Below are 26,001 nucleotides of genomic sequence, written 5' to 3'. Positions count from 1 at the left end.
TTGAACATAGGAAGCTGCTTTATACTGAGTCAGGTTATTGGTCCACCTAGTATTGTCTTCCCTGACTGGCAGCATTTCTTCAGGGTTTCAGGCAGGGGGATCTCTCCCAGACTTACTTGGAGGTGCCAAGGATTGAACCAGGGTATCAGCTGCCAGTCAGTGTAGACGATGCTGAGCTAGATGGAGCAATGATAGGTCCAACGAAGCAGCTTCTTATGTTCTTCTGGTCCTACGGGAAATGTGACTTCTTCCTTCTTGCTTTTTAAGGTAGCTACTTGTGACCAGAATGGAAAGTAGGAACCTCACTATTTTCACCGAGTTCATCCTCCTTGGATTTCTGGGCCATCCCCAACTGGAGATCTTCCTTTTTGTGCTTGTGTCCATTATGTACACAGTGACCCTCTTTGGAAACATCTCCATATTGACTCTGACTTGTTTGGATTCTCGCCTCCACACCCCAATGTACTTCTTCCTCAGCAACCTGGCCTTCTTGAACATCTGCTACACATCTGCAGTGGTCCCCAAGATGCTGGCCAACTTCTTAGTGGCCAGGAAGACCATCTCGTACCAGCTGTGCGCTGCGCAAGTGTACATCACGCTCTTCCTGGGGGCGGCCGAGTGCCTCCTCCTCCTGGTCATGGCATTCGACCGGTACGTTGCCATCTGCAACCCTCTGCATTACACGATGGCAATGAATAAGGGCACCTGCCTCGCTCTGGCCATCGGGGCCTGGCTTGGCAGCTTCCTCATGTCCGTGGTCCCTTCCTTGACCATGAAGCAGTCTCTGTGCAATTCCGTCATTGACCACCTGTTCTGTGAAGTTCCTGTCCTCCTCCAGCTGGCTTGTCCCAGCGACGACACATCCCTCAATGAGACCATGATGGTGGCAGGGAGCACGTTCACCTTGCTCATGCCGTTTGTCTTAATCCTGCTGTCCTATGTCCGCATCATCTTCGCCATCCTCCAAATCTCCTCCATGGATGGGAAGCGGAAGGCCTTCTCCACATGCTCAGCTCACATCACCGTGGTGACCATCTACTACGGGAGTGGGATGTTCATGTACATGAGGCCCAAGGCCAGCTACTCAGCTGAGAAGGACAAGCTGATCTCTCTCTTCTACTCGGTCATCAACCCCATGCTGAATCCCATCATCTACAGTCTGAGGAACAACGATGTCAAGGAGGCCCTCCTGAAACTGCTGAGGCGATCCAAAGCACCTTGAGCAAGAAGACAGGGGTGGAGCATCTCAGAACCCTGGGGCCAAATGTGGCCCTCCAGCTCTGTCTGGCCCTTCAGACTCTCCCCAAGCCATGCCCTCTCCCTGTCCCCAGATCATACCCCTACTTCACACCCTCCTTGAGTATTTTAGCCTGGCTGGAACGCATCCTTGAATTCTGATGGTGCCTCTTGCATGCCTGGATGGAGGATAGAGAGAGACATGTGTGTAGAAACTAGCCTGCTCCAGAGGCTAGGATTCAAACCAATGGCTTCAAGTTACAAGAAAGGAGAATCCGACTAAACATCAGGAAGAACTTTCTGACAGTAAGAGCTGTTCAACAGTGGAGTGGACTCCCTCAAGAGGTGGTGGACTCTCCTTCCTTGGAGGTTTTTAAGCAGAGGTTGGATGGCCATCTGTCTAGGATGCTTTAGTTGAGATTCCTGCTTTAGTTGAGACTAGATGCCCCTCAGGATCCCTTCCAATTCTATGATTCTATGAAGCGGTGCAACACAACTTCCCATGTGCCTTTGGAGGATATGGAACTCTTGTGTGAAGCCTATTTTGTCATGCTGTTTTATTGTCTTAATTATTTTACTAATTAGCTAGCATCCCTGAAACATAACTTTAATAAGTAGCTACAGTAATTGGTAGCATGATTTTGGCGTTCCTCCCTTCCTTCTTTCTTTCCTGGCACTTTTACAACATCTCATTGAGGAACCTCCGTGGTGGTCAATGTGACGGGACGCAAAGGCGGCAATAATATCAGACACTCACCTGCTGGGAGTAACTCCTTTGGGTGATCCGGATGCTGAGGGTAAGGTGGTAGCAACTGGGGAGAAGGCCTACATTAGGAGAAAGGAACCTTTATTCAGGTGAGGGCCACATTGCCTTCTGGGGGCGCATGTTGGTGGTGGGCAGAGCAATAAATTTAACTTTGACCTTTGCACAGAAACAGTTGTTGGATTTTTTAAAAAAATCATTTTTATTAATTTTCCAAATTATTACAAATTAAACCAAATTTATTTAACACAATTTCTTAAAATCAGGTTTCCCGCTCCTGTTTCAAACATATGATCATCATCATCATTTCCTTCCATTGCTGCAACATTTCTTATTTAGAGTCCAGTTGACATCCTTCACTTGCCGTTAAACAATTATTCCAGCAGGCTGCTCTTTTTCACCTTACAAACAGACCTCGGTTATGTACAGTCACAGTTGCTGGATTTTTCGCTCTGTTTCAAAGCTTAGTAAACCACTTTTGTGAGTTCAAAAGTGTTGTTTGAGTTCTTCTCCTCTTCTTCATCTTTTATAAAATGCACCATATTGTTTTAACTCATATTCTGGTAGAATTTGCTTTTTCCTTCCCCAACAGATTTTATTAAAGTTTGAAAGAAAATTCAAAAGTTAGTATGAGATATCAAACAGTTTTAGTAGAAACTGTATGCAGATATTTAACAGGTCTGTGATGGCATAATAAAATTTGATGGATTAATGATAAAATGAGTGTTTTAGAGACAACAGAAATTTAAACATGCAATCTTAGAATTGTTATATTAGCATGTTGGTCATAAGAGAAAAGATTCTTCTGAGGGCTGGGGACAACTTGCCATCTGATCCCAACTTTACCTGGAATGAGAGACAGGAAGAAAAGGGGTTACACTCAGCAAGGCTGCCAAAATGTTCCTCATCCCAATTTATCTGCAAAACCTAGAGATTCAGATTACCTGGACCACATGCAATCCATACATTTAAAGTACTACAATGCCAACTTAAACAGTCACGGCTCCTGCCCCCCCAATATATTCTGGGATCTATAGCTGGTTCAAGATTCTGAGAGTAAGGACACCTACCAAGCTCTGTTTGAAACCGGCAGTAAGTATCTGGGTTTCGAATTGTGCAGGCGATGTAGACTTCTGGGGCCTCCCCATCACCGTTGCAGCTGGAAAGCTTTTGCAGAATGCCAATAAGGGACTGTGTCAGCTCCGGATCATATACCACATCTGCTTGGAAAAAGGTGCATTCAAAAAACAGACACACAAAGAAAATGAAGAAAGCAGGAAGTACATGGGGGGAAATCTGGGAGAAAGCTATTGGATAGAGTCTTTACTGGCTGGCAGGCTAAATTTTTATCTCCTCAACCCCTGGGCCCCCCAACTTTGAGAGGTGGGCAGGGTCATCCACTTGTCAGTCTCCTGGTGTCATAGTGACATCAGAGGATGCTGCTGTCTGAAACCCCAAATGGTCAGACCCTGGAGTCCAGTTCTGGGCACCACAATTTTAAAGAAAGATATTGACAATGTGTGTGGAGGAGGGCAACTGAGATGATCTATGTGTTTGGAAACTAAGCACTATGTTGTTGATTATATAAATAGTATGGGGATTAAAAAATTAACTGCCTGGTCTTGCTGGAGGCACCACACTGGAGCCGCTTGTAAAAAAACCCATCTCTGCTTTACCCCAAGGCGATAACCATTAAGCTGTGGCAAAAACAGCAGAGTTCCACATATAATAATGGATCGTGAATACAGTCTTTGAGGTAATATGCTCCAGAGATCTTCAGGACTCTCAATGTAAAAAACAGGATCCAGGGGTTAATGGGCAGCCAATGCAGATCCCTGAGGACTGGCAAGATTTGCACCCGATAAGGGCAGTGGCATTTTGCACCAGCTACAGCCTCCAGAATAGTCATAAGGGAAGCCCCACCCACAGCACATTACAGTAGTCTAAACCAGGCATAGGCAAACTCGGCCCTCCAGATGTTTTGGGACTACAACTTCCATCATCCCTAGCTAACAGGACCAGTGGTCAGGGGTGATGGGAGTTGTAGTCCCAAAACATCTGGAGGGCCAAGTTTGCCTATGCCTGGTCTAAACATAACACTTGCATTCAGTGTACTGTACCTGCAGCAATGATGACGTCAGGGCTCTGAAGTTCTGCCAGCCGTTCTTTTGTAACTAGGTTCCAGTCAAGCTCTGCTACAGTTATTTCAGGGCCCTGGATTCTAGGAAGCTCAGCCTCACAGGTCTCTTGTTTTGCCACGCCATGACCGCAAGTTCCAGGCGGCAGAAACAGGCCGTTCAAGCGGATATTCTCCGACAGCTGTTGAAGAACACACTCGTGGTGATCGCTGAATGTGTACGTCCTGGGATGGCAAGCTTTGGAAATTGCAATGCCTGTCAGTCCAGTCCCACTTCCTAGTTCCAAAACACTCCTAAGAAAAGTGAACAGGAGTAAATCATGTTAAAGAAGACGAGGATATGAGCAATAAATGTAGGAAGCTAAAGGTTTCAGGGAAGCTGAAAGCAGGTTTTTCATATATTCAGATCCCACATTTTCAAATCATTTTTGGGTTTCAAGCATCTTTGGATCAAAATATACAACATACGCACATACATATACAATTTTCTTATATATATAAACCTTGGGACGTATCCAATGACCTTATGCAAGGACTTTTGTGTGCACAGCAGAACTCCACTCTTTTCCTCTCCCTGTTTTTCCCTTCACCCTCCCCGAATTTGCTTGGGGGGGGGGGGTTAGGGGACTTGAGAAGTGGGTGACGAGGGAGGGAGAGAAAGCCCTGTTGCACGGCCAAAAGTCCTTGCACTGAAAGAACTACTGCATTGAATATTACACTTTTTTTGGTTGACCACGCCTATCCAGACATGTACATTTTTATGTGGATTTAAAATGTAATTTTATCTAATAACATACATTTTAAAAAATGCTTTGATTTTGAAAAAAAAGTTAGGCTAGCTTCTTTTTGAAGTCTAATTTCCTCAGCCATTTTAATGGATATTTTATATTTTAGGTATTTATTACATTTATATCCCACCTTTAAGGAGCTCAAGGTGCTTCTCTTTCTCCCAATTTTATCCTCACAGCGACCCTGTGAGGTAGGCTAGGCTGAGAAACTGACAGGCCTAAGAAAGCTCCTTAAAGGCTTTGACATTTTAATTGGTATATAAATCCTGTTAAATAAAAATAAATAAATATACCACCAAATACTATTTATTTAAGTCTAATCATAAATTTATTAATATATCAATCTATCTAGACATGCACACACCACCTTTCCTTATCAGTTCCAAGGTGGTTGACAAGATATAGTAAAACAGCATTAGAAACGACGACTCAGAATGTCAATACCACCGTGGAAACAAAAATGTCAATACCACCGACAGCAAAACTAAACTGCCGTCTGGTTTGCATTCCAACAGCCCCTCACAAACCTCTGCATGGATCCCAAGGCTAAGCCCTGACCAGCACTGGGGTCTGCCTATGACCGAGCACAACAAGAAATAGCTACCTGTTGCAAAAAACTGCAGAATTCTCCAGCGCCCATTCAGCCAGGAAGAGACCAGCATCCCACGTAACAAGGCCTGTGGTTCCCCGTGAAATAATTGCTACGCTCTCACAAAGTGTAATGGCATCTCCAGAGGGCTACCAAAAAAGAAAAGAGAGCAATACACCATAATATTTTAAGAAAACACTTAAATACCTGAGCCCTCCAAATCATTTCCCCATGTAAAATGCACAGAAAACAGTAGATCTAACAGAAAGGTAACACATATAGAGTTCTGCCCTGATGGTTGCAATTCATCCCCAATTATTCTTATTGTATAATTATGCAATAGTCTTATAAAGGTTGCATAATCTTAGAAGGGGGGTTGACTGTTACTATCATGAAGGAACCCCGCACCTCTGACTTTGCCACTACTCCACTGGCTAAGATCTGGCAGTCCTGGTTTCAAATCCCCACTCAGTCATGCAGCTCACTGGTTGATCTTGGGCCAATTGCTGTCTCTCATCCTAACCAACCTCGCAGGGTTGTTGTGAGCACAAAATGGGGGAGGAACCACGTATTTCACCCAGAGCACTTTGGAGGAAAAGAGGGATATCAATGCAAATCCATAAAGAAAGGTCACCCACAGTACACACAGAATAAAGACATTCTTATTTACCAGTAAATAGCTTTTATAACACTGTGTGGTTTCTTCAGTGTTTAAGACATCCCCAATCGCTTCGTACAGCTGTTCCAGAGGTTCAGCACCCATAGACTCATGCTGCATGGAAAAAAGAAAGAACCAGAAGTCCAGTGATCTTTGAATATCACACAGGCAAACACAGTCGTGGGTTCATGTTGCAATTGCAGAGTGCAGCCGTTCTGGTTTCCAGCTGTTCCGTTCCATCCTCCCTCCCACATCTGGGCACCAGCATTCCATGCATACTGAGCATGCTCAGTCCTTACTGAGCTGTTTTGGGGAGGTTCCAAGCCTCCCACCCCCAGAGTGAGGGTTCTTTCCTATAATAATAATACATTTTATTTATATCCTGTCCTCCCCAGCCAAAGCCGGGCTCAGGGTGGCTAACAACAATAAAATAATACAACATTCCAAAATCATTTCATTATAAAATTAATTCAAATCAAATTGATGGCAACCATTGGGCTAGAGTTCTGTGGAGATTGCCAAAGGAGGGAGTCAGGCTGTGCCCTGGCCAAAGGCCTGGTGGAACAGCTCTTTCTTGCAGGCCTAACCTCTCTATGGCCTGGGACCTTCAAGATATTTTTGTTTGAAGACCGTAAGTTCCTCTGTGGGACATACCAGGAGAGGCAGTCCCGTAGGTACGAGGGTCCTAGGCCATATAGGGCTTTCCTACAAGTCACATAACCCAAATAGTCCAGCATCTTGCCCTCACACCGGCCAACTGGGTGCCTATGGGAAACTGACAGGCAGGAAGCGTTTTTGGCTGAAGAGTGGGTATAAAATTCTGCAAATAAAATAAAAAATATAGGATCAACTAGTTCCAATCAGCAGTCCGGCAGCTGCACTTAAAACCAGCTGAAGTTTCTGTACTGTCTTCAAGGGGCAGACCCACGAAGAGTGCCTTAGAGTGGTTTAATCTCCAGGTGATGACACCATGAACGACTGAACTATCAGAACTTCAATGGTATAAGCCATATTACTATCATATTTTTACCTTCTTAATAAGCTCTGATAAGAAGCATCTTCTATACTTCACTGAGAGAGGGTACTTCAAGCACAGTGGGTGAAAAACAGTCTGAAACAAATAAACGCAAAAGCCGATAAATGCAACACACTGAAATAACTGTGTGTGTCCCAGGCCAAAGTAGGAGTAGCCAACCCGCTGCCTCCCCTGATGTTGTTGGCTCCAACTCCTATCAGCCGCAGATAGCTAATGGTCAGGGGTGATGGGAGTTGTAGTTGTAGAGGAGTTGGCTACCCTCGGGCCAAAGTAACACACACAACTATATGTTACAAAACATGTTGGAAAAGTGATGATGCAATCATTGTAATTTAAATCAAGAGGGAAACCTCTTTGGACATATAATTGGCAGGATTTAGCTGGCCAGCTAACGCTATTATATTATCCAACCAGTTCAGCTTCTTCTTCTATTAGAGTCTAAACCTCATAGATGCAGGATAACAGGCCTGAAACAGACCCATGGATATAATCCAGGCAGCCCCCCTCCCCCACCAACCTACACCATTATAATAGGTGGGAGTTTGGGTGACTGACTGCTGCCTCACTGTATGAATTCACTGCCCAGTGAAAGCAAGCTTTTCAGAAAAATGATAATTTTGGACCCCTTTTCCACCCAACATGCTTATTTCCCATGTTGTTTTACAGAGAAAAACCCTCAAAAATCAAATTCCCCACCTGTTTTCTGGTGGCACAGTCTTTGAAAGGCTCTGCCGCATGTCTTTTCCTGAAGATGTAGATCAGTGTGAAGATGCACTGTTGCTTGCAATATGAAACTGGTCACCCCTCCTCCCAAAGCCCCCAAAACAAAACCCAAAGAGAAAAACTCATCACTAGAAAAAGTGGTAGAGTGTCTGTGAGGGACCAGATTCACCCGCAGCTGCCCCCCCCCACCTCAGTTTCTTCACAGTATCTAATTGCATATGGAGCATGAAGTATATTCAGTTATCCATAGATGTTTACCTTCTGTAAAACAGTCAGCAGTGGCGAGGAGTCTTCTGAATTCTTTAGTATCTGTTCAAGATCCTAGATCACAAGAAATATAAATGATCAGGTAAGGTGTGTGAGGAGGGAGCAGCAAAAAGGTATTGTGGCACCCCAACTATGAATTTTATTATGGCGTAAGCTTTTGCAGACTAGAAAGTGGGTTAAGACTTTGTATAAGCTATGGACACAGTTGGACAACTTTTGAGAACAATCCCTCTGCAAGTGTGTGTGTCTGTGTGTGTGTGTGTGTGTGTGTGTGTTACCCCGGGCTAATGCTGCCTTTTGCATACGGTGAATCTAGCCACTGGAATCTGCTCCACTTCCATCTGCAAAGCCCCAACCTTTCATTTGCATAGCTCTGTCTTAGATACCACTTCTTGGTTACACTGCTTGGAATGTTTGGAAGTTGCTTCATGGAACATAGGATGTTGCCTTATAATGAGTCAGACCATTGGTCCATCTTACACTGACTGGCAGCGGCCCTCCAGGGTTTCAGGCAGGGAATCGTTCTCAGCCCTACCTGGGATTGAACCTGGGACCTTCTGCATGCAAAGCAGAAGCTCTGCCACCAAGCTATGGCCTCTTGCTACCCAAAGCAGCTAGGAAATAATGGAACGCGACAGGAAAGGCAAATGTAGCAATTAGCAGAGTGATATTTAATTCTATTTATTGTGTGCATTGTAGCAGCAGTTGCTGCAATGCTGCTTTTCTGATCTACGCTGGAAATATTCTCTGGTGGTTTCAGTTGCTGAAATTAAACTCTTTTGTTGTTGCTGCTGCTTTAAATTACCAAATGCTGTTAACAGATGAATGAAAGCATCAGGCAAAGAACTTTCTGGGAAAGAAAAAATCGCCCCTATTTAATTTTACTTTGAGGGGAGAAACAACTTTATTAAAAAACTAAATTAAAGCAATACTCTCTGCTACTAGCATACCGCACAAGAAATCCAGAGCTCCGTGCAGGCATAAAGGGCTAGTGGAATTTCTCAGCCAATGCAACACTGCATTTTGTTGGTTAAGGTTTTTTTTTTTAAGAGTGAGATTGCAGATCCCAGGTTCAATCCACAGCATCTCCAGGTTTGGCTAGTAGAGATTCCTTGCCTGAACTCCTGGAGAGCCTCTGCCAGTCAGTGCAGACAATATTGAGCTAGATGGACCAATGGCAACTACCTCAGTTCCTAGGATGCAAATCTGTGTCACGGGCCTGTGGCTCAAGTCTTTTTAAGTACCAAATAATGGCCCTGAAAGGGACGCGGGTGGCGCTATGGGTTAAACCACAGAGCCTAGGACTTGCCGATCAGAAGGTCGGCAGTTCGAATCCCTGTGATGGGGTGAGCTCCCATTGCTCGGTCCCTGCTCCTGCCAACCTAGCAGTTCAAAAGAACGTCAAAGTGCAAGTAGATAAATAGGTACCGCTCCGGTGGGAAGGTAAACGGCGTTTCCATGCACTGCTCTGGTTCGCCAGAAACAGCTTAGTCATGCTGGCCACATGACCCAGAAGCTGTATGCCGGCTCCCTCGACCAATAAAGCGAGATGAGCGCCGTAACCCCAGAGTCGGACACAACTGGACCTAATGGTCAGGGGTCCCTTTACCTTTTAATGGCCCCGAACAGCACAATCTCATGCATTTTTACTTAGAAGGAAGGCCCACTGTGTTCAATGGGTCTTATTCTTAGGGGTTGTAGGTCAATCTGCTAACTATTGGGGGATGTGCTAGCTGTACATTTCCAGCATGGAGCAAGTGGGTGGATTGCATCTAATACCCGCACCAACACCAGGATTCTCAGTGCAGGGACCCCTGGAGTGTTCCAAAGAAGTAGCGGTTGTGTTCAAGGTGGTCAGGAGCTACTTTTGGCAGCTATTTTCATATCTGCTTATTTAGTGATAAAATAATACAGTGGTAAGCTGTCACATTCAATATTGCTGAGATGAGCTTATTGCAAATCATATGAATGCTTGAACGAAGAAAGAATTTTTAGACCCGGTCATTGATCAAAAGCGACAAGGATGCTTACAGAACATTCATCAGCCTTAAATACGAGTCTTTTTTGTTTGTTGCCTGGTTATCCTAAAGGGGTGGGAGAAACCAGCAGTCCTCCCCTACACAGGTCAAACGCAGGAGCAGCTCTAATACCCTCTGCCTCCCACTTCAGAGGTTCTTATGTTTAGGATTCCAGCCTAAAGGAAGGTCTGAGAGTATCACGTACTGCTTCACAGAGAATGAGTTGAGCAAGCTATAAGTGGCTGAGCACCTAGTTTTCATGCAAAAGATCCCAGGTCCAAGCCATAGCATCTCTAGTTAGGGCTGGGAAAGGTTCCTGGTCTGAAGAATCATAGAATTGTAAAGTTGGAAGGGACCACGAGGGTCATCTAGCCCAGCTCCCTGCAATGCAAGAATCTTTTGCCCAACATGGGGCTCAAACCCACAACCCTGAGATGAAGAGTCTCGTGCTCTACTGACTGAGCTACTCTCACCCCGGAGTCCCCAGAGAGCCACTGACACACAGGGTAGGCAAATACTGAGCTTGATGGACTAATGGTCTTAACTGCCTTATACATTAGTCCATCAAACTCAGTGCTGTCTACTCTGACTGGCAGCGGCTCTCCAGGAGCTGTTCAGATCAGGAATCTTTCACACCCCTAACTGGCGATGCTGGAGCTTGACCTGAGATTTTTCTAGCTCTTCCCTTGGAAGTTCAAAAGTTTTTGCATTGGATTTGGCTGCAACTCAACCACCGTTGAGTTCATGTCCAGGTTAATTAAACCCCTGGGTAGACGGTCCAATTATGGATTAAGAATAGCTTTTCCATTTTAAGCCTTTCTTCCAGGAGCGGATTAGGTAGTGTATCTCACAAAACGGGAGAGACGCCAAGGCAGGTCACGCTCAGGTTAACCTAGGATCGAACGGGCACATTATCTATTTGTCAAAACATTTCCTGCCTGACCTTCAACTAAAGTTCCGGGTGGACAATTTATAATAAAGTGCAAAATGAAACTATCTGCAAAGAAGGTGTAAAGCTACAGCTATGCAAAGGTCACCACCACCAGTAGCCACATAGCAGTACGGAGAGTCTTGTTGACAACTGCAGGTGGGGAGAGATTTGCCTGCAGGCGTACCAACCAGGGGATCTGTTCGGCCACTGTAAGAATAGAATGCTGGACCAGGAAGGCCACAGAAGTACAGTTGTACCTCGGGTTAAGAACTTAATTCGTTCTGGAGGTCTGTTTTTAACCTGAGGTACCACTTTAGCTAATGGGGCCTCCTGCTGCCCTGCATGATTTCTGTTCTCATCCTGAAGCAAAGTTCTTAACCCGAGGTACTATTTCTGGAGCGTAACCTGAAGCGTCTGTAACCCGAGGTACCACTGTATCTACTCTCTGATGCATTTAAATTCGGTGGCTACTAGCCATGATGGTTGCAACTTCCCGTATCAGGATCTGGATAGCAGTTGCTGGAGAGTGTGCTCTTATATACAGGGATTCTGGGTTTCTGATTGGCCATTGTGAGAATAGGATGCTGGACTAAAGAGGCCTTTGGCTTGATCCAGCAGTCAGGCTCTTAGCAACAGATGCTGGCTGGGATTAAACTGTGGCCGGGGAAAACTACTCTGTGCGTGCTCTCAGCTGTTGTTCTTTTTATTTTTTTAAAAAACCACTTCTGTCCACGCGGCCGAATTCTTATTTCAGCCAGTAGCAGACCAAAGGCTCCGTCTAAGGCTTTTCTTCTAATGCAAAGGACTGCTCCTCTGTCCCCCAACAAAGCCCCTCTGCCGCCTCCCGAACAGAACCAGACTCCCCCGTTCCCATCCTTAGCCGATGGGGTTAGCTCGCCCAGTCCCCTGCTTCCGCGCAAGGCACGCCCAGGCCAGCCTCCGACCGCGCGTCCTTCGCTCCGCCTCCTCACCTCCCAGGGCAAATCGCGCAGCCGCTTCCCTGCGAGGAAGCCGCGCTGGAAGCGGAGCGCCACGCTCTCTTCCGGGGCTTCTCTCGGCTCGCACGCGGCGCTTTCCTGCCGGGGCTGTTGCTCCTCCATCGGCGACGGCCGCTCCTCCTCCTCCCGCTCCTCCTCCGTGCGCGCCGGCGGGCGGGCTTCGTAGCCGCGCCTCCTGGGCTCCGGAGCCCGGCCTTCCGGAACAGGGGGAGGATCGCCGGGCAACCCCGGTTTGTGGGCTGGCTGGGTGTCTAAAGCGGCGTGTAAAACTCCCCAGGTTTTTGTTTCAGTTCCAGGTTTTTTTTCCCTTTTGCGAGCGGCTAGTAAATAGGGAAGAGTGTGCTTTGTGGCATGAGCAGAGTGGCATTTCGTAAATAATAATAGTTATACTTGGGCGGTGCAGACTACCCATCTCCAAAGTAAGGTAAAGGCAAAGGGACCCCTGACCATTAGGTCCAGTCGTGGCCGAATCTGGGGTTGCAGCGCTCATCTCGCTTTATTGGCCGAGGGAGCCGGCGTACAGCTTCCTGGTCATGTGGCCAGCATGACAGCCGCTTCTGGCGAACCAGAGCAACGCACGGAAACGCCGTTTACTTTCCCGCCAGAGCGGTACCTATTTATCTACCTGCACTTCGACGTGCTTTCAAACTGCTAGGTTGTCAGGAGCAGGGACCAAGCAACGGGAGCTCACCCCGTCGCGGGGATTCGAACTGCCGACCTTCTGATCAGCAAGTCCTAGGCTCTGTTGTTTAACCCACAGCACCACCCGCATCCAAAGTACCAAATGTTTATGCACATGTAGTCTCGGGTGTCAGACCTCTACCCCAAAAGGTGTGCCCCAGCCTCTCTATTGGGTAACCCTGGGGGAGGGCGACACAGAGCCTCTGTACATTATTTTGACAGGTATATGCATTTTATGCACCCCCACCCACCCAATACGTGCCTATGGTTCGTTGGACAACTGCACTGCAAAAATCAAAGAAGTGTGAGTTTCATAGGCTTGCCATGTTTTGGTTCGCTTATTGCATTGGGTAGTGCAGATTAGGCAGGTTTGATGTGAAATGTGAACTAATGAGAATTTCTCTCCCATTGCTGGCTTGATGCAAATATTTGCTTTCACTGCTTCTGTCAACGTGAGCAACCAGTTGATAGCGCTCAATTGGTGTGTTGAAACAACAGACGGTTTATGAGTTTGCTTTCTTCTTCTTCGCTTCCTGTTCTGTTTCCCCTTGTGCGTTGTGTGTTTTAGATTGTAAGCCTGCAGACAGGGACTACTTTGTTTTAATAGGTTTGTATGTAAGCTACTCTGGGGGCATTTTTGGCTGAAGAGCAGGGTGCATATGCACTAAATGCAATACATACATACATACTGAGAGTGCTTTTTTCTGGGGGGACGCAGGGGTACGCATACCCCTAAACATTTTGTGAATCATTGAGGGGCACTATTTCAATAGGAGTAGGAAAATGAGAGTGCCCCTAAACATTTTTTTAAAGAAAAAAAAGCACTGCATACTGATTTGCATATCTATTTTATTCCAAGAGGCAGCAAGACATCCCGTATTGTGTTTATATAACAATTTGTGTTAATATAACAATGTGGGTGCAAATGACACCTCCCTATGTTCCCTTGTTAAATCAGCCCTTTATATAGAAACACAAATTTTGGTCTTGGATTGAACCAAGGCAAAGCAGGTGCTCTCCCACTGCGCCAAAGCCCTTCTCCAGTGGCTGAGATCTCACCTTACCCATCTGCTCAGTAAGCAAAAAATGTATGGCTACCAAAAAGGGGGGCGGGGAGGGGAGGCAAGAGGTTCTGGGGGCCAGTGCCAAAGATTTCTGGACCAGCCCCTAACGACACCCCTGGAGCTTGTGCAGATAACTTTGGGGGTGTTTTTAAGTGCACTCCTACTTTTTCAGCAGCAAAATGTTATTGGGTATGAGGTCAAGTCTGTAACAAAAGAATATCACTTTGGAGCACTGAGTTACTGAGATGGTGGTTCTACTGCTCCTGATTTTGGTCAAGCGTGTGGAATCAGGCTGCTTCTCTGGGAGAATTGATGTTGCAATCCCCCCCCCCTCCCTGAAAGGCAAATGGGTGTTTCCTGCCACCCTGTCCATCTTGCCAGATCACCTGGTGCCATAGCCAATGATAGGCAGAGTCAACTAATGCTTGTTTTGTGCCCATCTTCCCCACCCCCCCAACTAAGTCTACAAGGGCACCACTGAGGCTAAGGACAATGGAGATGACAGCCAGGGCCACCAGCCCCCCCTGAACTGGCTGTAAGTAAGAAGGGAGGGCAGGTGGGGGCTGATGGAAAGTGAGGGTGGGGCAGTGCCCCATTCTCCCTAATAAATCCGGCCTCTGCTGCCCTGCTGTGGTTTGACATGGTACAGTCTATCCAACCTCTCAGAGGACTCTTTCAACACCTCATGAGCATCTCATTCTGCAGGGTGTGCAACCTAAGCCTTGGACAACGTCATTCCAAGAGTGCCTTCTTTGAACATGAAAGTGAGTCATCATAAGCCAGTTGACGGCGGCGCTGTCTTTTTCATTTCTTCGGGATGCTCATCTTTCTTCCTGTAATGGATGGGAGCGTTTGGAGAGAGAGAAAATCAGATATGATTTGGAGAGCGTTTTTGGTATTCAAATAGAATTTAAAATTAACTTGCCTTTGGAGGGGAGTGTTTCATTGCACACAGCAGGGTTTCTAAATTTGAGAACTGTCATTTTAAGGTGACACAGAACCTCTTAACAGCTCAGAGCAGGTAAGATTCCTCTAGGGGCACAGCAAAGACAGAACTGCGAGTGCTGCAGGTTGGGAGCCCCATCTAGACATCTCTTTTTATTGTGCATTCATGATTATTTGTGCTCATGGTATCGGGGTAGTTATAGGCACCCTGCTTTTAATACTGTTTGCACCTGCAAAAGTTTTGGGGCAGACATACTGCTTGGTTTCCAATCAATGCATGCCCCTTACCTTCCTGCTGAAATCCCACAGCCTTTTATACATCAAATGTTCTGGTTGTTGTTTAGTCGAGCTTTTGTCGGACAATGATGATAATGAGGTGACATTGCGGAAGCAGCACAGAGCAACTAATAAAGCAGAATGAAGTATGGATGGCTTTGTATCAATTCATGTGCTATTATGGCATCAGTGGCATGCTGCAGAGCACACTTTCTCTGGAAACCTCATGGGGAAGCAAGATGTTGCAGTGTTAATGCTGTGAGCCTCTCCATCCTATGTTCAGGTTGTTTATAGGTGTACATAAAGGCATATATCCCAAAGACATTGCAGACATCCTAAGGAAATCGAACCCTGGGTATGTTCTGGGACCCCCCAGAATCTCTCGCTGCTTGGATATTGGGGTAATGAGCAACAGTACTGGGTAACAGATTTTTATACCTGAGCTAGAAGCATAACAATTGACAAAATTGGTTTTTTTTTTTTTTAAAGAGACTTTATATTCCTCTGCTCTGGCAAAGCTGTTCACAAAAAGCTGATTGCTTTCCCATTTCACAGCCCACAAAACCAGCAAAAAAACATATGTGCAATCTTTGAAAATGCGTTTTGAATGGACGCGTTTTGTCGCTGTTTACGTAGAGCGTTCTGGCTTCTAACAGATTGCCGAAGTCGTTTCTAGATGCTTTTTATCCAGAGATAGATGATATGCTTAATAAAACATCTGCTATGCTATTGTTAATTAGGGATTGGAAATGGTTTCTATGCAAAGGGAGAGAAAGAAAAAGAAAAGAGCCCACAACTGGAGATATATTTCAAGCTAGGGAGTAGTGGAATATCATTATTTAATGAGATGGCAACTAGCTGTAGTCTTGATCAGATCCTGGCACACTCAGGAATGCAGGAAGTATTCCAGCTAAAACGCATGCCTGTTAATGTGGACTTGTTCAGGGCTGACCACAAGCGTTTCTTTCTCAAGATCCAAAGACTGTTCCTATGTTTCTTGTTGAACCATGACCTGGGAGACTTGGGTTCAAATCCCTACTCAGCTATGAAGCTTACTGGGCGATCTTGGGCCAGTCACTGTCTCTCTGCCTAGCTTACCTCACAGGGTTGTTGTGAGGTTAAAATGGGGAGGGGAGAACCATGTACACCACCTTGAACTCCTTGCCATTGGGGAGGGGAAGGTGGTGTATAATTAATAATAAATTCCTGGCTGGCAAAGAGGCAGGGGTGCCAACTTGAATAAAATATATGGGGGGCCCAGGTAAGCCCTACCCCCCATAATCGATCACATGACACGGTGCATGCACACCATTTGAATGGCAATGCCCATCAACCTTTGGGGGCCCAGTCCCCCTCAAATATTTTATTGGGGGGCCCAAAGACCCCTTGGCACCTAGGAGTTGGCTCGTATGCAAGGAGGTATGGGCTGCATGGAGGCATTGCGGGTGCCAATCTGATGGTGCCTCCATAGAGTCCTAACCCTGCTGCCACCTTATTGCATCCAAATATGCTGCAGTGACAATGACAAACCTAGACAGCATCTTAAAAAGTAGAGACATCACCTTGCCAACAAAGGTCCGTATAGTCAAAGCTATGGTTTTCCCAGTAGTGATGTATGGAAGTGAGAGCTGGTCATAAAGAAGGCTGATCACCAAAGAATTGATGCTTTTAAATTATGGTGCTGGAGGAGACTCTTGAGAGTCCCATGGACTGCAAGAAGATCAAACCTATCCTTTCTTAAGGAAATCAGCCCTGAGTGCTCACTGGAAGGACAGATCGTGAAGCTGAGGCTCCAATACTTTGGCCACCTCATGAGAAGAGATGACTCCCTGGAAAAGACCCTGATGTTTGGGAAGATGGAGGGCACAAGGAGAAGGGGACGACAGAGGATGAGATGGTTAGATAGTGTTCTCGAAGCTACCAACATGAGTTTGACCAAACTGCGGGAGGCAGTGGAAGACAGAAGTGCCTGGCGTGCTCTGGTCCATGGGGTCATGAAGAGTCGGACATGACTAAACGACTAAACAACAACAACAAGCTGCAGTGATGCCAGAGCTGGCAGGGTGGCTCTGTTGTGCCACACTGGCTCCCACTCATCTGCACATCTCAAGATGAATGTATGGATTGGGATGTAGCTGTCCAGCAGGCAAAGCTCTCAGTATGGTCTGAAGGCACACAAGGCTACCATGAGGCCCTTGCTAAAGCCCAGTGGGTCTTGGTTTGATTGGTGCCTGGAACATAGGGAGCTGCCTTACGCTGAATCAGACCACTGGTCAATCTAGCTCAATGCAGTGCTTTTCTGGATGGATGTGTGTAGAAAATAGCCTAGGAACATAAAAGTAGCCTTTGGATCAGACCAGTGGCCCATCTAGTCCAGCATCCTGTTCTTACAGTGGCCAGGCAGATACTGGTGGGAAATCTTGAAGCAGTATCCAAGCACAAGAGCCCTCTCCCATCCTGCGGTTTTCTGCAAGTTGTACTTAGATGTGTTGGCTCTGATCATGGAGGCAGAGCATAGCTATCCTCGGAAGAAGAAGAAGAGGAGGAGGGGAGGAGGAGTAGTAGTTTGGATTTGATATCCCACTTTATCACTACCCTAAGGAGTCTCAAAGCGGCTAACATTCTCCTTTCCCCTTCTCCCCCACAACAAACACTCTGTGAGGCGAGTGAGGCTGAGAGGCCCAAGGTCACCCAGCAGCTGCATGTGAAGGAGCGGGGAATCAAACCTGGTTCACCAGATTACGAGTCTCCTGCTCTTAACCACTACACCACACTGGCCATGGATAACCTTATCCTCTAAGAACCTTATCTTTAGCACTCACTTTTGCCTCTGCTCCTGCCCATCACTGGTGTCTGGCCCCGAGAAGGTTGCCTAAAAGGTAATGTGGCCCCCCTCGGCCTGAAGAAGGATCCTTACCCCTGCAGTTAGGCCTTTCTGATCTTTTGTATTGTGTTTCTGTGCTGCATCTGTGCAAGCGGGAGCGGAGTAGGGTAATGAAGCAGGCAAAGGATAAACTTCCTGTGTTTTTCACTGCATTCTCTATGAATGCGGGTTGCATTTTGCGAATTTTACTGAGCCATAGTTTGCAGTGCAGATGTCCCTTTTTACGGGCCCAGCAATTTAGAAGGCGAAATGAACATTGCATGAGAGATGTTTTATAGTGTCGCAAGCAAAAATAAATAAATAAATGAAATAAATGGCCCTCATAATTGCCGGCTGATTGAATCCACGTGAAAGTTTTATACAGATACATGTTGTTTACTAGGATGTTTTCATAGGGTGTAATAAGGCTTGCATTGATATTTCATTGCTGAATAATCAATGTGTTAGTGAAACATGACAAAATTATGACCGGGAAAAGAGCATGCTGGTGTTTTATTGTGGTTTCAGAGTGCGGATGTGATTTGTGAAGATGCAGATTTTTATATTTATTTCTTAGAGGAGTGAATAAAACAGGATTTGCAGTGAATGGCTTGCTAGCTGGCGTTTGCTGATCTGCCTCTCAGGAATAAGAACACTCCTGTCCTTTGCCTTATGTAGTACATTATGAGTGGAAAGACCCTTTTTCAGCCTGAGGGACACATTGCCTCAGTGGTGGGTGGGGCCAGAGCCAAAAGTGGGCAGGGCAATTTATGTGATTCTTACCTTTGCACCTTTGACTGGCAAAGGTTCTCCTGGATTTCAAGTAGGGGAGTCTTTACCTCCCCAACTGGGAGATGCTGGGGACTTCCTTCATGCAAAGCAGATACTATACCACTGAACTGTGGCCCTTCCCCAAAGGGCAGATGGCCATAGCTCAGTGGTAGATCATCTGTTTTGCATGCAGAAGGTCCCAGGTTCAATCCCTGGCATCTCCAGACAGAGCTGAGAATGTCCCTTGCCTGAACTCCCAGAGAGCTGCTGTCAGTCATTGTGGACAATAGTGGACCCCATGGTCTGACTCCAAATAAGTTATTTTCCTGTGTTCCTGTGTAGCAATGGATCCTGTCAGCTGCCTGAGGGTGCCAGGTGCCAACACTGGCCTTCTTTACCCCTGCTTCCTCCTTCCACAACATGCCATTCCAGAACTAGGGAACAAAGAAGGAAACACGGCTTACCTCTTCTGACGTTGACTAGCCTTGTAGGACACTATGGAGATGGGTATCAGAAGAAGCAGGACTCCCAGGATGCCTCCTACAAGGATGGGAATAAGGATGTTCCTGGATTGTGCTGAATGGAGCATGTTGCGAGTGAATGCCAAAGAGCCATTGTTGGGTTCGGGGTGGATTCCCAGGAGCTCACACATCAACGGGTAAATGTGGATGGTGTCAAAGGGTTGTGCCAAATAGCCCTTCTTGAAATCTGGACCAAAAGCTCTGAAGATGGTCTTCATATCCATGTCTTCGTTGTCAAATCCATGGTCACCTTTGTTGACGTAGAGGATGAACCTCTGAAAAGAGAACGTAAGCACATTTCCAATGGTTTGTGCACTTATATTTATTGCATGCCTGAAGTGCTCTTAGGTTTCTGGAGGAAAGTGCTTCCTTAACGATTCCATCTGGGTGCATAGCTAAGCAACACAGAATTAAATTATGGGATTTGTAACCACAAGCTGTAGCGATGGGTAGCAGCATAGATGTGTGTGTGTGTGGTTTTTTTTTTGGGGGGGGATACTACACAGCAATCATAAAGTGGGTGTGGGAATTGGAGGTGGACAATCTGCCTTTTCCTATGCCCTGCTGTGTTTGAGCAGAAGGTACTGGTGGTGGACGAGACATTTTTCTTTCAGTTCTCCCAGACCCTTTCTCTAATTTTGTTTTGGGGGGACACTTTTTTCTTCCCATTGATTTCAAAGGGAGAGAAATAAACTAGATCAGCTCCAGGACTAGTATAATCCCCCCCTGTTCTCATTAAAAGAACCATAGAATCATAGAGTTGGAAGGGATCATCATAAGGGTTAATCTAGCCCAACCTCGTGCAGTGCAGGAATCCTATGCCCAACGTGGGGCTTGAACCCGCAACCCTAAGATTAAGAGCCTCATGCTCTGCTGACTAGATGAACAGTTTGTGGGGGAGTACACAGGGTGGGTTCTTTTAAGCACAGCACTATCCAAGGCAGCTGCCAAAAGGAAGATTACTCTTTGGATGGATTCTTTGGGGATCTGCAAAACAGCCCCAGAAACTGTACAGTAGCAATAGCAGCAGCAGCAGCAGCAGCAGCAGCAGCAGCAGCAGCAGGGGCCTATGATTGTAATACAGTATTGAAAATATGCACTTTGAGTGTTTTATACTGTATTTTTATTGGTTTTCATTCTAAGCCCTTTGAATATTTTAACAGGAAAAATGTGTTGATATTAAATCTAGATCTAAAAATGCACCATGGGCATGCCATGGGTAACCCTCTGCAAACATGTCACTCAAGAGGAAATGTGTGCAAGGAATAGATAGATAGATATAGATAGATAGATAGACAGACAGACAGACCGATAGATAGATGATAGATAGATGATACATAGTTAGATAGATAGATAGACAGACAGACAAGTAGATAACTGTGCAATGTCAAAATGATTCATACAAAGCATGACCTCTCATAACCTCTCAGTTCTCATCACTGCCTTCCAAATGTTGGAAGCCTTAGGACTTGGTGCATCAGCCACTATATGTCACTATTGCTCCACTCGAAACTGGGCACCAAGTTCACATCCGTGGTTTATTCTAGCCTTATGCTTTGAAAACTTCAGACGTACACCTAAAAAAAAAAGTATGATGTGTGAAGAGGTCTTTCATGCTTCAGGATGCATGAACTGTGTTAACTTGGTCTGAAGATCAGTCTACATGTTTAGAAATAGCTTGTGGAACTGCAGATTGCACTGCTTGAGAACGCAGGCCGGCAACTGTATGACTGAAAACTAGCTTGTTTGGGGAAATGGCTCTTTATCTTTATTGATACTATTTTCACTGTGCTCTTCAGCTGAGAAAAAAAGGCCTGCAGAGCACAATTAGAGCTTGCTGGATCAGGCCAATGGTCCGTCTAGCCCAGAATCTTGTTCTTGCAGTGACCACTCAGATGCCCATTGAGGACAAGCAGGACCAGAGCTCAAGAGCAGCCTCTCCTCTTATGGATTCCAGCAGCTGGGATTCAGAAGCATTTCTGCCTCCAAGCAGCTTACGAATATAAATAATGACTTGCACTCTGAAAGGTGCAACATAAGAGGCAAAGGGATGGGGAGAGAGGAGGAAAAAAGCAAACTCAGGCACTAATTCTTAGTTACAGAGTTCTTGTAAGGACTAACCAGAATGTGGGTGGATTGGGGCATGCAAGGAGAGGAGAAAGCAAACATTGATGAGCTCTCTGCTGAGTGGGGAATGGACCTGCTTCCTTTCCCTTCCTCAGTCTGCTGCAGGCTCATGCAGGGTCTCCTGCCAGGTGACAGCTGAGGGAGGAGAGACCCTGGAGTCCCATCTCCTCCTCTGCTATAGGCTGGTCACTTCCTTGACATGCTAGCGGGGAGTTTTTAAAACAGAGGTGCATCCATTCCCCCTTCTCACCCCTTCCATACAAGGAGGGTCATACTATGCACCGTGTTTTTCACTCTATAGGACGCACCAGACCACAAGACACACATAGTTTTTGGAAGAGGAAAACAAGAAAAAAAAATATTCTGAATCTCAGAAGCCAGGACAGCAAGCGGGATCGCTGCTCAGCGATCCCACTTGTTGTCCTGGCTTATGGGATAGCCGCACGCAGCCGCTCCCGGGCAAGGGGATGAAGGCTCCCCTTGCCTGGAAGTGGCTAAGCCAGAAGCCAGAAGCCAGGACAGCCAGCAGGATCACAGCACAGCGATCCCGCTGACTGTCCTGGCTTATGGGACACAGCCTCTCCTGGGCAAGGGGCTCCCCTCCCCATCATCCCCTGCCCAGGAGCGTGCGGAGTGTGGGTGCGGCTCTTGGGGGCTTTTCCCTGAAAAGCCCTGAAGAGCTGCACACATGCTCCACGCGGCTCTTTGAAGGAGTGCTGAGCAGAGCCTCCAGTCTGCATTCGCTCCATAAGACGCACACACATTTCCCCTTAATTTTTAGGAGGGGGAAAGTGCGTCTTATAGAGCAAAAAATATGGTACTTTTTCTGAATATGTTTTTAGGTTCTGTGCACATTTTCATTTTGGATACAACAAGCTCAGTGGAGCACACCATTTTGCAATGGAAACATTTCCATAGGATGCACGCCCAGGTGGTGAGCTTTGCCATGTATTCCACTTTGCAGATCTTTGGAATTTCTTGTCTCTCCAGGTTGCAGCATGCCTGAGAGTTTGCCACATGGGGGCGCAATCAGAAGGAAAAGATCCCAAGGCGAAAGTGAGAGTAAAAAGCCATGCTGTGCACTTACTGTCATTTCCCCACAAAAATTGTACTAGTCTTTACGATGTTTTGAATTTTAACCACTATTCTGAATAACAAACATTTAAGATCACAGCCAGTGGAGTGTGTATTTTGCATAGGGAGAATTCCATCAGAAATTGAAATGGGAGCATAAATTGGCTACGATTTGCATATTCAAGAATGGAAATCACACAGTCAAATATGAGCAGTGTTCAGTATTGTTTTTTTCTTTTAGTCCACAGTCTTTATGTTAAATTATATATTATTTCTTTACGTTGCATCTGATGTTTCCCTTCCACTGAAATTGAAATAGTTTTTGGGCACAGTGAATAGTGGGATGTAGGTTTTAGTGGAAGCCAAAGTGCTGCAGAAGGTTAAAAGTGCTGAGTGCAATGAACACAAGACGAGACGGAAATCTCTGCCTCCTGACATGTCTAACAGTGCACCTCAACATGTAAAGCTTCTGTCCAGTATTACTTTGGGCTGCCTGCATGGGCCAGGTATGGTGGGTGCTGCCGTTTATTTCCTCATTCCCTTTCATTTATGAATCATTTCCTATGAAACATCTTAGAGGGATAGAACAATAAAACATCGGGAACAAAAACATACAACAAACCAAGTTCATATATAAAAACAATTAGTTCCACAACACTTGGAGGACCAAAGGTTCCCTTCCCCTGAATTATGGCAATTGCAGGATGGATGGTGGCTAACAGATTGAGGTTGAATCCTGACAAGACAAAAGTACTCTTTTTGGGGGACGGGGTGGGCAGGTGTGAGGGACTCCCTGGTCCTGAATGGGGCAACTGTGCCCCTGAAGGAGCAGGTGTGCAGCCTGGGAGTCATTTTGGACTCACAGCTGTCCATGGAGGTACAGGTCAATTCTGTGTCCAGGGCAGCTGTCTACCAGCTCCATCTGGTACGCAGGCTGAGACCCTACCTACCCACAGACTCACTAGAGTGGTGCATGGTCTAGTTATCTCCCTCTTGGACTACTGCAATGCACTCTAATCCAGAATGCGGCAGCTAGACTGGTGACTGGGAGTGGCCGCTGAGACCATATAACACCATTCCTGAAAGACCTACATTGGCTCCCAGTACGTTTCCGAGCACAATTCGAAGTGTTGGTGCTGACCTTTAAAGCCCTAAACGGCCTTGGTCCAGTATACCTGAAGGAGCATCTCCACCCCCATCGTTCAGCCTGGACACTGAGGTCCAGTGCTGAGAGCCTTCTGGTGGTTCCCTCACTATGAGATGTGAGGCTACAGGGAACCAGGCAGAGGGCCTTCTTGGTAGTGGCGCCCACCGTGGGGAATGCCCTGTCATCAGATGCCAAGGAAATAAACAACTATCTGACTTTTAGAAGACATCTGAAGGCAGCCCTGTTTAGAGAAGTTTTTAATGTTTGATGTTTTATTGTATTTTTAATATTCTGTTGTGAGCCGCCCAGCATGTGCATGTGTTAATATGGCATTTTACCTTGAAAAGATCCAAGTATTATTGCATGATGTGGAAACTACATAAGGATACTCCAGTTGGATCAGACCAGGGGCCTATCTAGTTCAGCATCCTGTTCTCAGAGTGGACATCTGGATGCCCCAGTGGGAAGGCATAGCCAGGACCTGAGTGCAATAGCACCTCTCCTCTGTTAGGACCCCCAGCAACTGGTATGCAGAAGCCATGATTTCATAATGAACTTACCCCATTGACACTGTAACCTGAATCTCCATAAACCAGGATTGGCAAAACCCGTTCATGTTGAGCGTAATGGAAATGCTCAGGAAACTCTCCCTTTTTATACACTTTGAGATGAGGGTGGGCATTTTTCAATGCCTGATAGATTTCCTCTTCTTTACCCGGTTTGGGGAGGATCATGCCAAAGCCACCATAGTCTACGATGTCAAATTTCACCAGGTCGCTGAATTTAATGTAGTTGCTCAGCATGATCTCAGTAACGTTCGGTTTCTTTTTGACCGTGGTCATTCCATGATCAGACGTGATGATGACATTGAGGGTCTCCTTCAAGCCGTGTTTTTCAATTGCTTCAAGGAGGTAACCGATGGTCCGGTCAATTTGTCGGATGATCGTTTTCCTGTCTTCAGTCTCTGGGCCAACCATGTGCCCCACCTTGTCAGGTTCCCCATAATAAAGTGTGACAAAATCAAAATCTTCCTCGGCGAACCATTTCATGACGATATCAATGTTTTCCCTCCACTCTGTCTCGTTGCTGTCGGGGTGAGTAAAGGACTCAACCAAACTCCTTTGGACTCCCTGGCCACTGTAATTGGCACCTCCACCAGGATAGTGAAATGAAGCTGTTTTTTTTCCCTAGTGGAGAAAAAATGAGGAGTTTTTAAAATTAAAAAACGGGGAGTTCAGGGAATATTCTTAACTGCGTGAAGGACAAGAAAAATCAAGCCAAAGCATCTCTCTTCGTTGTTGCAACCTGAATGCAAACATACTTCAACACACTCTGAAGCTGCTTCCAGACACTCTGTTTATTGAACATTTCCCCCGGTTTGTTAGTGCAAATGCCACCTCCTTACTATCAGTGTTTTGTGGAAGGGATTCAGCTGCAATAATGTAAATTTAGAGTCACACAATTGTAGTGAATTAAAGTGCTCTGGTGTAACAATTCCACTTTTTGTTTTTTTAATTTGGACTCTTGCAGTTAGGACAGTGATGGACATTTGCATAGGCCTCATTGAGCTCAATGGGACTTCTGCTTAAACACGAATAGGATTTAAAGGAACAAGACAGGGATGTCCGTTGTCACCACTATTATTCATTACTGTCCTGGAGGTCTTGACAAAAAACCTGCGGGAATCTACAACCTTGAAAGGTATAAGAATTGGTGTAAAAAAGTATAAGCTAAAAGCCTTTGCAGATGATTTGGTCCTAACATTAGAAGAGCCACAAACCAGTGTAAGGGAAGCACTGGGGAAAAATGAAGAATTTGGGCAGTTGGCAGGTTTTAAGTTGAATAAAGGAAAGACAAAAATGATGAAAAATATGAATAAAGGAAAATTAGAAGAGATGCAACAGGAATTTGGAATTACGGCGGTCAAAAAAGCAAAATATTAATATTAATTTGTTTAATGACAATTATGTTTCAACATGGAGAGAAATTAAAAGTGATTTAGAAATATGGAAAAGATTAAATATGTCATTGTGGGGCAGAATATCCGCTATAAAGATGAATGTTCTACCCAAGATGTTATTTCTTTTTCAAATGATTCCGATAATTAAAGGAACAGGGCAATTTAAGGATTGGCGAAAGATTCTATCGAGATTCATCTGGCAAGGGAAAAAACCAAGGATAAAGTTTAAATTATTAATAGACAAAAAAGAAACTCCTTGCCAGATTTGAAGCTCTACTATGAGGCGTCCTGCTTGTGTTGGTTGAAAGAGTGGATAACATTGAAAAATACAGATTTATTGGATTTAGAAGGTTATGATAACAGATTTGGGTGGCATTCGTATTTGTGGTATGATAAAGTAAAAGTGCATAAAGGATTTCTAAACCACA

General features: G+C 45.7%; 3 protein-coding genes across 4 annotated transcripts in view; 1 reads left to right on the top strand and 2 right to left on the bottom strand.

The window, feature by feature from the left end:
• Window positions 1–286: 286 nt before the first annotated feature.
• Window positions 287–1,657, top strand: LOC310831008 (olfactory receptor 2K2-like; the record flags this gene model as incomplete). The annotated part of the gene is made up of 1 exon (XM_083711008.1): window positions 287–1,657. One exon carries the CDS (start codon window positions 287–289, stop codon window positions 1,220–1,222), a length of 936 nt encoding a protein of 311 aa, XP_083567134.1. The 3' UTR covers window positions 1,223–1,657.
• A 525-nt stretch (window positions 1,658–2,182) lies between these two features.
• Window positions 2,183–12,498, bottom strand: EEF2KMT (eukaryotic elongation factor 2 lysine methyltransferase). 2 transcript variants are annotated; one of them, XM_083711000.1, is made up of 8 exons: window positions 12,118–12,498; window positions 8,189–8,251; window positions 7,202–7,282; window positions 6,184–6,285; window positions 5,529–5,662; window positions 4,120–4,430; window positions 3,070–3,219; window positions 2,183–2,845 (listed from the first exon to the last, which is right to left on the bottom strand). In XM_083711000.1, exons 1-8 carry the CDS (start codon window positions 12,244–12,246, stop codon window positions 2,745–2,747), a joined length of 1,071 nt encoding a protein of 356 aa, XP_083567126.1. In that variant the 5' UTR covers window positions 12,247–12,498; the 3' UTR covers window positions 2,183–2,744. The 2 variants fall into 2 exon arrangements, with proteins under 2 accessions (XP_083567126.1, XP_083567127.1); XM_083711001.1 differs by lacking the exon at window positions 7,202–7,282.
• A 1,168-nt stretch (window positions 12,499–13,666) lies between these two features.
• The window catches only part of LOC310830993 (ectonucleotide pyrophosphatase/phosphodiesterase family member 7-like), a 29,010-nt gene continuing 16,675 nt past the window's right edge, over window positions 13,667–26,001 (bottom strand). The window contains exons 3-5 of the mRNA XM_083710955.1: window positions 24,174–24,800; window positions 19,209–19,540; window positions 13,667–14,722 (exon numbers count right to left, since the gene is read on the bottom strand). Of these exons, the coding sequence (XP_083567081.1) occupies window positions 14,662–14,722; window positions 19,209–19,540; window positions 24,174–24,800 (1,020 nt within the window). The 3' untranslated portion in view covers window positions 13,667–14,661. The remainder of the gene's footprint in view (window positions 14,723–19,208; window positions 19,541–24,173; window positions 24,801–26,001) is intronic.

The sequence above is a fragment of the Podarcis gaigeae genome, assembly GCF_964106915.1.
Source record: "Podarcis gaigeae genome assembly, chromosome: 14".
Lineage (NCBI taxonomy): Eukaryota > Metazoa > Chordata > Lepidosauria > Squamata > Lacertidae > Podarcis > Podarcis gaigeae.
The sequence above is the reverse complement of the archived record's forward strand: the minus strand, read 5'-3'. Positions and strand labels throughout refer to the sequence as shown.